Source organism: Castanea sativa, chromosome 12, assembly GCF_040712315.1.
Source record: "Castanea sativa cultivar Marrone di Chiusa Pesio chromosome 12, ASM4071231v1".
Classification (NCBI taxonomy): Eukaryota; Viridiplantae; Streptophyta; class Magnoliopsida; order Fagales; family Fagaceae; genus Castanea; species Castanea sativa.
This window is the reverse complement of record NC_134024.1, coordinates 7,345,416-7,360,589: the sequence shown is the minus strand read 5'-3', so window position 1 is coordinate 7,360,589 and position 15,174 is coordinate 7,345,416. Positions and strand designations below refer to the sequence as shown.

General features: G+C 34.1%; 1 protein-coding gene across 1 annotated transcript; it reads right to left on the bottom strand.

Moving 5' to 3' along the window:
* Positions 1-587: 587 nt before the first annotated feature.
* LOC142619282 (PP2A regulatory subunit TAP46) lies at positions 588-6,136 on the bottom strand. Its single transcript, XM_075792344.1, has 9 exons — positions 5,885-6,136; positions 5,673-5,795; positions 3,545-3,631; positions 3,338-3,442; positions 2,951-3,112; positions 2,107-2,142; positions 1,938-2,009; positions 1,322-1,602; positions 588-1,082 (listed from the first exon to the last, which is right to left on the bottom strand). The coding sequence occupies exons 1-9, from the start codon at positions 5,975-5,977 to the stop codon at positions 833-835; spliced, it is 1,209 nt and encodes a 402-aa protein (XP_075648459.1). The 5' UTR covers positions 5,978-6,136; the 3' UTR covers positions 588-832.
* Between the last annotated feature and the right edge of the window lie 9,038 nt (positions 6,137-15,174).

Here is a 15,174-nt window from a genome sequence, read left to right as displayed (position 1 = left end):
TTAGTGTAGGCAAGATTCAAATCCCTAACCTCTTATTCAAAAACAAAAGAATTATCGGTTAAGCTAAGTGAAGCTTACTTCACAAATTTTCTTAACAAAAAAAAGAAGAATAATAATTTCATTTTGTTTATATTATTATTTTTTCTTAATAATAATAAAATAAAACAGAATGATTCCTTTTTATTTTAGCATTTTCTGTGGCCAGCATTCTATTTTTCTAATTGTCTTTCCTAATAAAAATTTTAATATTAGCAAAACTTGCAAATAACGTAGGGTTGGTGCAATATAATTTGCTAGACATTAATTTGAGGTTAGGAGCCGAAAGAAATGGAAGAGGTCATAACTCCTAACTTGCAATAATTTGATTTTTTTTTTTTTTTTTTTTTTTTGTTTTGTTTTGAGAAGATTGATAAAGCAACTTGGAAAACGTCTCTTTCAAAATTTCCGTGCTCAATGACGCGGAATGGAAACTTCATTATCAATACACATGTGCCACTCGGTCTCTTGCATTTGTCATGCAGAGCATGCAACATATAATTTTGTATGATTTTTTATTCTATTTTATATAATTGATCAATTCCTTGGTATGTGTATCATTGATCAGACTTCATTCTATTATCCATTAATTAATTCTTACAAACTTCTCAGTCAAGCAAAGCACTCCAACGACCAAAACTTGCAAAAAACTTGGAAAATTATTTTCTAATGATCATCTATATATTATACATAAAACTTGTAATTCCAATATCAGTCACTCAAAATTTTCGAAAAATGAACACAAAAACGGTATTAATTAGCTGTGATGAGAATACATAATCGGTCTGTGCCACATTTATCCACAAGGGGTTAGCTTCTTATTACCAGCACCCCGAGGATTCTCATCTTTCCAGTCATCCCATCTTCTTGCCTTCTCTACGACAGCATCATCATCTTCATCCTCCTCTTCACCTGGCCTCGGCATTCGATTGTCCTTGTACCATGAGTGATTGGCTTCCTCCATCAATTTTACATTCCGCTCTTGCCATTTGTTCATTATCTCCATCTCTTTTAGACCAGCTTCCTCTATGCTCATGGTTGGCAACCTTGAACAAAATATTCAATTTAGCATCTAAACATGGGGTGTTTAAAATAACAGAAGAACTGCTTCCTCTAAGTAGAAGATTAGTATTCCATAAATTCTCTCATTTTCATATGAGAGAGATCTTAGCAATCATTTTCATTCTACCCTTCCTAATTCAAACAAAAGCAAAGAGTAGCAAAACAAGAAATCGGGCTTCGCCTTTCCTTGTAGGTGTATATTTATTAGGCAATAAAATTATACCTGTGAGTAGGTTGAAAAACCTGAGCTGCCATCCTTTCCCTTTCACTTGTAAAGCCTCCACCAACAACACTCGCTGGACCAAATATCATTGGCTGGTGTTTGTGGTCATGTACTTCAGAGACCTTTGCTCTGCCTTCTAGAACATCTTGAGCAAATGCAGCGCATGTGATAGGCTGTGCTGGTTTAGTATACCGAGCTCGGACTGCAGCATCACGATGCCAAGCTTCTACTGTCTTTGTGCGATTATCAAGAACATCTCGAGAGAACTCCTTGTCCCCTTCCTAAATAATACAGAGTTCAAGTTAGAAGTGTTGTATGTACAAATTTCAACAGACACATACACAAGTGCATAGCCATAAACTGTATAAAGTTAATAATCTATCAATTGACCAACTACGCCTACAAAATACCAACAAATAAAAAGAAACAAAAACAACCATATATATATATATATGTTAAAGTGTAAGTGTATGTGACTAGACCATGAGCTTGCATGCAACACATGCACCACTAACAAATTTACAGTCTTGAGTGAAAAGCAAATTATCTAGTAGAATCATTTAGTAAGCTTATGTTTAATTACAGACCGGGTAACTCACACCAACCATACTAGTACCTTCGATTTCTTTTCCTTTACAGCACAGAGAATTTCTTCCTCATCCTTTAGCAGTTTCAGAAGATCAAAGGACTGAAAATTGTCACATGGCATGAAGATTTAATGAGATCTTAAAATAAGAAAAAAATAATCCTTGAACTTAGCAGGTTATATTGAAGACATAACTAACCTTACAGATTGCCAAAGAGATGGTGGTAAGCCAGGCCTGCACAAGGAGAAAAATATGATTTCAGTCAAAACTGCAATAGCTTCAAAAAACCAAAAAGAAAAAGAAAAAGAAAAAGAAAGGGTAACTTGACATTTAACAAACTAAACCAGGCATAATTGATGGCATAAGTTGATGAAAATTTTAAGCCTTCACAATGCCTGATTAATTGATTACTCATATAATTAGATTTATCCTGAAACTGTTAAAGGTAGAGAGAGCAAAGTAACTTTCTTTGCTAAAAGAAAATCTGAAACCATATTGATTTAAATTGAAAAAAAAAAAGCCATCATTCTTAATAATTAATAGAGTACAGAACATTTAGATCACATTTGCAAGACCGAAGAATGCATTTCTTTGGGTAAAAACCACAAATTGGTGCATATGATATTTGCTGATGGTAATCTCAAAAATTGTCAAGTACAAGAAAGATCTAGTCAAATGTCAGTAAATGCATTTTAAAACCTTTTAGATCTTATTGATTGCACCAGAAATAGATTCAGATAATATATAACTAGAATTCAAAGATCTAGAAAGATAGCCAGCGAGGTGTAAGGCGATGTCAACATACTCTGGGACAAGACCTAATCAGGCAGAATCACAAAAGGAAATCTTCAAAAACAGTTAAAATCAGAACATTTTTTTCTCCTGAAGGTGGGGAGACAACAACTTTGATAAAAGTTTAAAATAAATAGTCCTAGAGTTGACTTTCTGCATTTTAGGGACATCCCAGCACTCATGATATCAAGCAAAAAATAACAATGGAGTACACATAGCAGCACCCTAAACAAATGACCAATCAGCTAACCTCTCTTTCTTCTTCTCCATCATCATCCAGCTCATCTTCCTCTCCTGCCTCAACAGGAGTGGATAAGGCAGCTGCTTTGGTAGAACGCCCACGCCGCTCCTTCCGCTCCTTTATTTCCAGCAACTTTGCTTCTGCAGCTTTTTGGCGTTTGAACCGAGCAATCTAGATACAGGCACAAGAAGAGTAAGTACTATATTACAAGAAGATGCTTCCATTCCACCTTTTTAACCACCATAATATGCTGCAGATGCAACATTCATGTCTTGGGTGATTACAAAAAGGAGAACAGCAAAATCACATAGGCTTTGAAACTTTGGGGTTTGAGTCATAACATAGAAATTTGTGCTTCTCATATATTGAACAATTTAAAAAAGTAATTAAACCTACCTTGCGAGCCCTCTGATCAGCCGGTGAATTTGGAACTCCTTGAGTAGATGTTTCTAATTCCTCCTTTGGTACAAGTTCCATTGCCTCACATAGTGATATAAATTCCTTGAAAAAAAAAAATGTTGCCCAGTGTCAACAGTGACATAACAACATTTAATTAACAAAGCTTTGAACTTTTTTTTTTTAAAGGCAATGAAAAGCATTCACCTTTAATTTTTCCTGGGAAGCCTTAAGAATCTGTATCCTGTCATCTTGTGCAACTTTTTCAGTCAACTCAGCAAGATAAAAGGGCACCTGGATGCGAGAAATTCATGAGAGCTTCCAATAAGAATGAAACCAAACTTGAGAACTACCAAGTTTGCAACTACACTATCTTCAGCTATTATAACAACCATAAACATTGTGATGACGACCTTCTAAAGATGCACTGAAGTCCAATCATACCCATAAAAACATTTTCTCCATACTCAGTTACAACTTTTGAAAAGAAAAATTCATAATGTCAATCAGATCATAATCATGCACCAAGAAGCAAAGTTATTTTTTCGTGTCTCCTAGACTAATGAACCTAAAAAAATCTAAGAAGGTTCATCATATCTAAATCTCCTAAATAAAGGCATTGCTCATTCCTAAATGATTAATGATTGTGGTTCTATATATTTAAAGACAAAAGGATAAAGCCACAGCGGATGACCAGTTCCACAATTTCAATCACTGGAATAGAAACACTTGCAGGTTCTGGTAGAATGTCGATGTTTGGATTTATGCCAAGATTTGTCATAGGACCACTTCAATGATAGAAACACTTAAGGATCCTTTCAAAATGATAATATTCAGACTTATGCCAATAATTGGCAGATGACCAATTCAATCATGCAATGGACTTTTTTGTTGGATAGGAAAGTAAATTTTTTATTTATTTAGACCAAAGATCACAACTGAATATATGGAATGTGCACTTAATGGAAAAAATTATACTAAAAGGGAAATAATCTAGGAACTCGAGTTAATTAGAGAAAGAATGGCCACTTAACGTAGTCTTCCAACCAAAGAAAGTATGTAAAAAAAAATTAGCTTAAGCTCCATCGTAGTGTGTTTGAATCCTTCAATCATTAGCCAATTTCATTCTTTCTAAATAGTCCACATTAAGCACAAAAGAATCAAATTCCAAATACCACCTTTTCAATGTCTAGCTAATCGCCAATTCCAACAAGCCAACATATCAATTAACCCCCTAAAGCATGACCCACTGCAGCCCAAATAATCATAACACTAAAGACCAAAACTCTATGAGCATATCATAGTGTAGAAGCAAATGATCAACTTATTCCCCATCGGCCCATCCTCCTTACAAATGCAAAACCAGTCCACAACAGTTATGTTTCTTCTTCATAAATGATTTTTCCTCCAAATTCAGTGTTAATGACAACAGAGTCACCATCAGCATAAATCTAAATTTAAGTATAACATTTTTCCATAAATAAATGTTCCACCGGAAAAATTCAAAAATCCAGTTCAAACTAAAAATAAATTTCAGTTCTCAGTATCCTATGGAGAGCTTATTAAAAAAAAAGAAAAAAAAAATCCTGTAATGGCTGATTTAGGAAAGCTTCACATTTTATCAACTTCCTTTTTCTTTCCTCTTATTCATCAAAAGAAAAAAACCAAGCTATTTTTTTTTAGCTTCATTTCTTCCTAGTAGAATATTAACAGTGCAATTAAACATTTTTCCAAATTAAAAGCAGTACACTTTCTTTTTCACTCTCGATTAATTCTCCTTGCACATTTTCTCATGAATCAAACATAGCACTAGTTTCTTCCTCTTCTCCCTTTTACCCACCCTTTCTTTTTGATAAATCAAAATTTTCATTAACAGTGCATAGGGAGCGAGGAAATGAATTCAACGGAATAGATTGAAAGGGATTTCTTTAACACTAGTAAGGAATTAAACGGCTATTAGGACTCCTAATAATGGGAGTAACAATCATTCCTTTAATGAAATATATAATGCAAGGACTGTTTCGAAAGAAGAGCCCTTTGGACTTGCCTCTAGCACGGGTAACCGACCCCACACGCCAAAACCAGTAGCCGGGTAATCCAAGGGACATTCACCCATGACAAGCTAAGCAGTTACAATACCAATTCAAATCTTTCATCTCCAATCCATTCCTTCTTTTATAAACTCCCAAAACACCCTAAAAGAAAATTAACCATATCCCATATCCCAATTCACTAAATTTCATTCTTTTATGAACTCTACGAAGTAAAAGAGAAAAACCCAATTCATTTCACGAATTAAAATTCAATATAGTAAAGCTAAAAACCAAAAAATTACCAGGAGATATTTGAGATTGGTGGTGCTGATATCTTCCTTGGTCTCATTCGATGAGAACAACCCAAGCTTATTTACCATGTCCTCGCATTTCAACAAAGCCTCCAAACCCTTCTTCACCACCTCCTACAATTTTTCCCAAATTTCCCACAAAATTCAAAACCCTAAAACCCCAAATTCCCAAAATGAAAGCGATTTCAGAGAATTGAGTGTACCTGATCGGCGCCGGAGTCTGTGGCGGTTGAATGGATCTTACGAGCTTGTTCGAACAGTGTTGGAAGAGGAAGGTCCTCCATTTTTGTTTGCATTCACTCACCGGTGAGATTAGCGAAACCCTAGAAATTGAAATTAAAATGGGAATTGATTCAATTGAATCTGAGGGGTGGGATTGGAAATTTGTGGAAATTGAGAGGGGTATAATTGAGATTTGTTAGGATCTGAATGAGGGTGTAGAAAATTTGAGAAGAGTTTGGAAGTGGCCAGTGGGTGGTATTTATGGCCACAGGCGCATGTTAGTCATTTCCATGTGTTGGGTGTGGAATAGTGCATTGTTGTCTATTGTGGTCACCCGCCTACATATTTACCACGTCATCAAAAATAGAGAGGGACCCATTTGGTTTTTGGTAGAGTTGGGTTCGAATCACAAATTTTTTATTAGGTGAAATATGATTTTATTAGTTAACTAACTGAAACTCACTACTATACATAAACCTAAACACATGTGATACAATGAAGACTATATACATATTAAATGAAAACTTATGGTTATAATCTCAAATTCATAAGAACCAATATTTTCGTCACAATTTATGTTAACCATCATGAATCCACAAATTTAGTAGTTCCAAAACAAGAATGCTAGGAATACAACTAAAATCAACTTTTTTTATAACTTGCTTAAGTAGCGAGTTATGAAAGGTGAAGTTGTGGACCCACCACTTTTATTTAGTCAATCACAACACAACACATGGACAAGATATGGCTTTAATTGTGGTTCTAAGAGCATTTCCAGCGGTTTATCTAAATTTTTGTACTATTTGGACAATGAACAGTGATATTTAGTTTTTTTACCTACTTACTTTTTCAAATACACTTTCCAACATATTCTCTATCATTTTCTCCATCTCATTTAAATATTATTTCTCCATTCATTCTTTATTCTTTTTTTAACAACTACCTATTTTTCAATATTTTTTTATTCAATACCTGATTATTATAATAGAAAAAACATTTGAAATATAAATAATAAAAGCTATCGTGTTCTCTATTTGTAGAGAAGCACTGTAGCAAATTTAATCTAAAAAATGGAGATGGGGAATATGTTGGAGTGTGAAGAGTGGTGTTTTTGCTCCAAAAAATAGATATAGAGATGCTCTAACATTTTTTACGCCAAAATACCTAATTCTATTCATAGTTACAAACTAATTGAACTAGATTGTTTGGATTGCTGTGAGTTCTAATTAACTCAATTGATAAAAACTCTGATGGTTGAATAAGAGATTTAGGGTTCAATTATCGCCTACACCAAAAAAACTGACTGGTATCTTAGTTTGATAATGAATTGCTATCATCAGAAACGAACACCATAAGTTGAAACTCTCTTAAAAAGAAATAGATTTTTTGGATTGCTTTGTCAAATGCAAATCAAATTAAGACCAATCTCCTATGAATCCCACGATCCCACCACCCAGAAGCTCAAGTTTGGCAAATAAATTCTATATCCGAAATAGACTTTTCCCTTTTGCTAGAGGGCTTTCACAACACCCCCAAGTTGCCATAAGAGTTAGAAAGATCTAATATTAATGGACACTAAAAAACTCAACACATATACCTTGCTTCTCATATTCATCAAGTTCAACATTGAGTTTTTTTTTATAATTTTTTTGATACAAGATAGAAATTCTACTCTATCTTAATCTAAGTATATATATGTGTGAAGCTCATTTTGAAGACTTGAAGTTCGGCATTTGCCCCCCACACCCCACAAGCACTTATATTTGTGGAGTAACCAACGTGCCAAGGGTGCGCGGTGGTAACATTGAGTATTCTTTTAATTTAGTCACATTGTTAAGTCTTGATTTTTTGTTAGGTTAATTTCGAGCTAATTTGTTTGCAATTATTTTAATATATTGTAATTTGTGGGTTATATGTAATTGAGAGGGCAATATTCAAATTTTTTTTTTGAGATAGAGAGAGAGGGCAATATTCAATTTTTTTCCCACAGAGAGAGAGAGAGAGAGCGAGAGAGAGAGAACTATTCCTATTAAGATAGTCATACATATAGTCTTTCTCTCTTCTCTTTCCCTCTCACCATTGTCATATTAATGAGAAGAGATTTTATCCTTCAATATCTTCACCATAGTCAAGTGCTAAGAGTTGTTTGGATTTGGATATTATTGGAGCAATATCACAAATCCAAGAAGACTTGGTGGCTTGCGATTGAGGACCCAATTTTTTGATTTTGTGATTAGATGGAAAAAGGATTTGACATAGTCAGTTGCTAATCAGAGTTTGGAGGGCTTAAATGCTAGGATAACATTAGGCTTGGAAGGTTTATTGTGTATCTTGTAGACTTGTACTACAACTATTCATCTAGTAGATTATTTTTTTGATAACACATTCAATGTTATCTTGTGGGGTGCTTCCTCTTGCTACTCTATTATATTGCTCTCTCTCTCTCTCTCTATTATATATATATATATATATTAATGTCCATGCATATTGAATTAGTTAATGGTTAATGTAGCTTAAAAGTGATTAAGTTGTAAAATTTGGAATTTGGGGTCTAAATTAATTCCTAAATTGTTAGGAATAGTTCTCACATAGAAATGGTTACATATATATTCAATTGAGAAAGTCTATAGAGGAAAAAAAATTTACAATCGTTGATGTGATAGATTGTTAATAATAAGTCTAAGGGTGTGTTTGTTTGAAGGTAAAATAGGATAGATAGAAAACTTTGGTGAGAAAATGAGAAAGAAAATTTTTTGGAGGGTGTTTGGTTGGATGGAGAGGAAGGAAAATAAATGATGGAACCCAAGTGTTTTTTCCTTAGACCTACTAAAAAGTTTTCTTCACAAAATGAAGAGAAAATTGAAGGGAAAAATTGGACATCATTTTTGGACAAAAATGTCTATGTGCAATTGCACATGGGCTTGTCCACGTTGCTCTTCTTCATTTTTTTTTATTCTTTTTTCTTTTTCTTTCCTTTGGACGTTGCCTCTTCTTCTTTTTTCTTTTTCTTTCCTTTGGACGTTGCCTCTTCTTCTTTTTTGTTTTTTTGATTTACTAGGCAGGCTTCCTACACATCCAATGCTCATATTCTTTTTTTTTTTTTTTTTCTTATGCTTTCTTTTGTGTTTTTTTTGTTTAGATGTTTTTTTTCTAGACATGATTTTTTATTTTTTTAATAAATTTAGGTGATTTTTTTTTTTGTTTATCCCTTTTTTGGTTTTAATTGGGTGTCATTTTTTTAACAAGGGTATATGTGTAAATTTATATAAACTCCCAACCAAACAAAAAAGAGGAAAATTAAAATCTTTTCTATCTTCTCACTTTTTCATCCTCTCACCATTTTTTATTCTCCTACTTTTCTCCCCTCCAACCAAACGGAACTTAAACGAGATCTAATAAAGGTTTATCAATTCTAGCGTTGTAAGAAATGTCCATTTACTCTTGATTTCTCTCTCTCTCTCTCTCTCTCTCTCTCTCTCTTTTTTCATGGTACAAATTTGACAGGCAAAGGTAAGGAATGGATTGATAGCTGTCATTAATCCCCTTGCCACTAGGACTCATGTCACTCAACTCCTCGACATGTGCCCGTGTGCAAGAATAGTCAATCAAAAATCAAATTATAGCAAGACAAAGATATAGGCCAAAAGCAGTTTTCTTTAATTAAAAAAATAAATAAAACCAAAAACTCATACAATATGAAGTATGAACTATTATCAAATTGGTTTGTTTGGTGGAATCCAAAATATCTATCCAATATCATTTTTCCAGCCAAATCATTATTTATATGTAATATTCAAGAGATTTTGACAAAATTAATCTTTAAATCCATAAAATGTTACAAAATAATAAACACATAAGGATATTGAACTGCAACAGCCATATTAGTTGAAAAATTGCCAAAACAAATCCAAAAACTTAGAATGTATCAAACCAGATTATAAAGTAATACTAAACAACAATCATGCTAATTGAAAAAGACCAAATAAATATAAAAAAATTGGAGTACATTACAATGAAGTTAAAACTTTCCAAGAACTAGAGAAAACAGACTTGAGAGAAGGAAGAAGAAGAAAAGAAAGAATTAAGGAAAAGGAAGTGCAACTTCATTCATTTCAGATGTCCCTATACAATGAATTCACTAGTCTTTATATACAATTGGTTTCTCAAGACCTCTCACCAACTAACTAACTAATTCAGCACTTGCACTTGCACACCTCTGCAACACTTGCACTCAACACAGCACAGCACCTATCAAAGGAACCCTACTTGCTGGTGAATATTTGACAAATAAGCTCAGGCCACATTTGAAATTTCCAACCGTCGCCCGCTAACTTCATTAGCAAATTAAATTCAGTGTAACCTTTGATTTTATAATAGAAGAAGCGGAGGAGGAGACGTTAGCTAACATCACAATCTTTGACCCTTCAAGGTAATACTGTACGCATAAATAGGAAAAGTATCAACTACATAGAAACTAATACTTTCATTTAAATGTTAGAGAAGTCAAAGCCCTTTTGTAGTGGTACTTTGGGTTAAGTAATGTGTTTGTGCTTGGTGAGAAATTGGTGATAGAGAGATTAAGAATGTGTTTGGATCCACGTTTTACTGCTGCGTTTTAAGTCTACTGCGTTTTCAGTTTTTTTTTTTTTTTTTCTCCAGCGCGTGAACAGCAACAGGTACTGTTCATGCACATGGAGTTACTGTACAGGAGACCAGAGGTGCTATTCAAGCACTATTTACGCACTATTTATGAGACCCACAAGCACTTTTCAGAAAAAAAATATTAAAAGTGGGTTCCACAATACTATTTACACCTTTAAAAATTATTTTGATATAGTGTTTTCAGTTTTCAATTTTTAATTTTCAGCAATAAGTTCTATCCAAACAGAGTCTAAGTGTGTGTTTATCTATTAGTTCGTTTCTCAAGAAACTGTTAGAGAAGCAATAGCTGTACCTGCAAATATTTAAATAGCTGCTGCTTATAGAAAACTCGTGCACCAGCAGGCTTTGCCACCAAGTCTCCCAACACTTGACCCAAATCGAAAAGGGAACCCTTGATAAACTAAATGTAACAAATAATCCAAAAAGGGAACTTTTAATAAACTAAATGCAACAAATGAAAAAGAAGAATACTATAAACAAATTGAGAGACCTTAGGTTCTTCATAGGAATCAACATTAGGATTGTCCAGTTGCGAATGGTAAGTGTTGTCCATTGGCTCACTCCCAGCCAGATCAATAAAGTGTAACACTCCCTCATATGTAAGCATGGGATCCTTAAAAAGCAAAAAAATATGTCAACATATAAAATTGACAAAAGAGAGAACAAGTAACACAAATAAAACAATACAAGAAAACTGTTGTGAAACGGTATAATTTACTCAATGTAAAAGATTTAGTCAATTTAAGATGACCAATCTCTTGAACTTGAGAGTGGACAGTGGCAGCTCCAGGAATGTTTCTCAGGTGTTCCTGGGTGGGCTTGCTTTGTTACAATTTAATTTTTTTTCTTCAGATTCTCTGTTACGATTTTTTTTATTTTTTTATTTTTTAGTTCAATTTTTTTTTAGCTTTTTCTTTTTGCTTGAAAGCAATGTTATGAATACCGTTTTGGACCCTGTTTTGGTTTGTTTAGGAGAACGGAATATTTCGGTACTGATTTATTTCGACGTACCGTTTTAGGGTGTTTCGGGATGTTTTGGTTTATTTAGTTTTTCTTTTTTGACACTCAAATCGTTTAGTTATTACATAACAATTACTGTTTTAGAATATTAAAACATAAATATGTAATTAAATAATGAAAATCAACAACCAAAAACGGTACAATAAAAGTGTATATATGTATATCATATTGGGAAGAGGCAAAACTTAATAAATAAGTTTAAAATCGAACTCTTTTGTCAGCTTTTTGAGTTTCGTCATTTCCAAAGCTTTGTCATGTGGATAGGGTCAGCAAGCTAAAAGTCTAAAAGGGCAAACTAAAGAAAAAACTTGACAAAGCAAAAACTAGAGTAAAAAAAGAAAGAAGAGGTAGACTAGTAGTGTCTGAGACGAAGCAAAGAAGAAGAAAAGGAAGAAGAAGAAGAAGGGGAGACCTTTGCGATAACTGGATTTGTTTTTTAGGCGTTCGATGTAGGTAATGACATGTTGTGCTGGCAAGTTTGTCAGTTTAGGAATTTTTCTTTTTGTCTTCTAAAAACTAGTACCGGCCAAAATGTAACAAATAATCCACCAAAATTTAATTTTATTAGCAAACAAATTTTTTGAGGATGTTCCTAATTTTTGTTAAGGGTAGATAAATAATTTTTTTATATTATATATATAAAAAAAAAATTTCAGGTCAAGGTGGTCTTGGGACCACCCTGACCTGTATGTGGCGCCGCCATTGAGAGTGGAAATAGACATTTTTGGTTAGTTTTCTACTTCCTTCTCATTAATACATTTAATGTATATAAATAGCCAAGGATGAGATAATTACATCAACAAATTCTAAGACATAGTAACCAATGTTATCCTAAAACATAGGAATTAATTTGAATACAAATAAAAACAATTTTTTTTTTTTTTATACAAGATAGAATTTTTACTCTAGCCTTATCTAAATGTACATGTGCGTGAAGCTCCCTCCTGAATACTTGAACCTTATCCCTTGCTCTCTTCACCCTACAAGCATTTAAACTTGTAAAGTGACCACTGCACTAACAAAAATTTAATCAAATACTCTTACAACCCAATTACCTTCTTGCTACAGCCATCCAAAAGTGTTGCAAAGCATCTTTTAAACCTGAAACTTCAAATTTTTTTCTACAAATTTGGATTTCCAATTTGTCCTTATCGATAGATCGAAGTATCCATGTCTGGATGGTTCAACCATTGAAACCTACACATATTTACGAGAATTTATTAAATGTTTTACTAGAAAATATAAGTAGATCAAAAACAAAAATTTTAAACAGTTTACCTCTGCTTTGTATGTCCAACCACTCTTTTTGTGGGATTGACTAGTGTCAAAAACTGTTCTAATGAAAGTGGTATAAGCCCCCTATGCCCAAAGTCTTCTTGGCTGCCCACCATGGTATGCGTTTTACCTGACCCCGTCTGGCCATAAGCAAATATGGACACCTGCCAAAACATCACACCAGCATTATATTAATGCAAGTTTTATATAAAGAGGTGTACACCTCTTTGACGGCAGATTCGCAAGCACACAAAACTCAAATATCCAACACTACAATTGCATTTCCAATGTTTTTCACAATAATATAATGCAGAATCTAAGTTTCCAACAAAAGAAAAAGAAGAAGAAGAAGGTTTTCCTCCAAAACAATTTCAAGTCAATGACAGCCAAATGTAATGATATGAAACTGAATGCATACTGCAAGTTAGTTTAGACATGGTAATCAAAATTCATCTAGTTAAGTAGTGTGGAAAATTGGGAAAAACCTCTCTATAAAGTATAAACACAAAGCATCTACCGACCTGGGTGTAGGGAATTAACACGAAATTCCCAACCTGTGAGAAACAAAAATAGAGAAAAACACACGCCAAAGAAAAATAATCACATGCACAAGACAATATTTACGTAGTTTGACAATTTGCCTACATCTACGGAGTTGCAAGGATTTCACTATTATCAGGGAAAAAATGCCAAAGTGTGGCTACAGTTTTTCACTCTCTCAAAACAACAACAGAAACCCTAATCACCAAAACAATGTTTTTTTGTGAAGGTTTCACAATGGGCTACAAAATAGGCGAAAAAAATTTCCTAGGGGCAACACCCCCAATCCCCCAGGAGACTTGTCTATGAGCACTACAATTTGGACCTATCGCCCCAAGCTTTCTCTCCATAGACTAAACCTCAGAAAATCTCCCATTAAAAACCACGCATCATTATTCGGGTCGGGTCAAGTCGTCAACTAGATCAAACACAACTAGGCTCCACAAAGCCCAACACCGAGAGGCCACCAACGGCTACACCCCGATGGCAAAACAAGGAGGTGCCTGGAGTGTAGAAGTGGTAGTTTTTAGAGAAACTTCTTGTTTTGACATAATAATGGAGGGTTCAAGACTGTTCCGCATTGAATCCAAAATGTTCAAAGTGGCAATGTCAGAAGGCAGTTCAAGATTTCATCTACACATTTATGAGAGAGGGAGATACTTCTTAAGATCGGTTTTCTTGCTCTTGGGAAGACATGGAGCAGGATGGTTGCAGGACTTGTTGGCTTTATCAGATTTATGAAGCTGTGAGAAGGATTTTTTAAAGACATTCAGGGAGGGGGAAACTGCTTTCATCCTACAACTAACGGCTAATGCAAAGGGACAACATTTAATGCTAACAGAATTTGGCAAAGATGGCAAGAAAGGATGATCCTAATCCCTGAAGGCTAAACTATAGATTTCTTCTAGCATTGTTGGTCTGGTGGTGAGGAGATGTTATGAATTTTTTTCACAGCTTCCATAATAGAGGAATGTTTGAGAAAAGTCTTAATACCACTTTTATCTCTCCCGTTAGTGGGGGCAGTGGAGCTAAAAGATTTCAGGCCAATTAGTATTGGGAGTGTGTACAAAATTCTTTCCAAAGTTCTTGCGAATGGACCGAAAATGGTGCTAGGGAAAATTTTTACTAACATCCAGAATGCCTTTGGAGGGGAGAGGTAAACAGGGAAGGAACTACCTTTGGGCTGTGGGGGGCCATGCCCCCCCCCCCCCCCCCCCAACCTTTGGAAAAAAATTCCCTAGTATATATATTAGTATAAAAAATATACTTTTGGCTCTAAAATTAGTATTCTTGGCCCCCCTCTCCCTAACAATTTACAAGTTAACCCATGAAACAAAAATGAAAAAAAATTATCAAATCATCCATTCTTTAGTTGTCCCAAGAATATCAAGAAAAAAATTTAAATAAACATTTGGAAAATTTACATATCCAGACAACAAAGAAAATTTACAAAACAATTCACATATTCAGATAATAAAAAAAAAAAATCTTTAGACACGGTCTAAGTTAAAAAAAAAAAAAAAAAAAAAACAAATCAATTATAAATCCTAGCAAAACAAATCACAAAAACCCAATAACTTCCACCCAATTTCTACCTCTCATTTGAGAGCTTTTTGTCTCTCTCAAGCAACTCCACCCCATAGTCACAGAGACAACTCTTATGCTGCTAATCACTCCATCCACATACCAATTAGTGTCAACAACGATTTGGATCAGTTGGTGTCTTTAACTCAATCCATGAAAAAAAATTTATTTTTTTAAAGATCTACCGCTC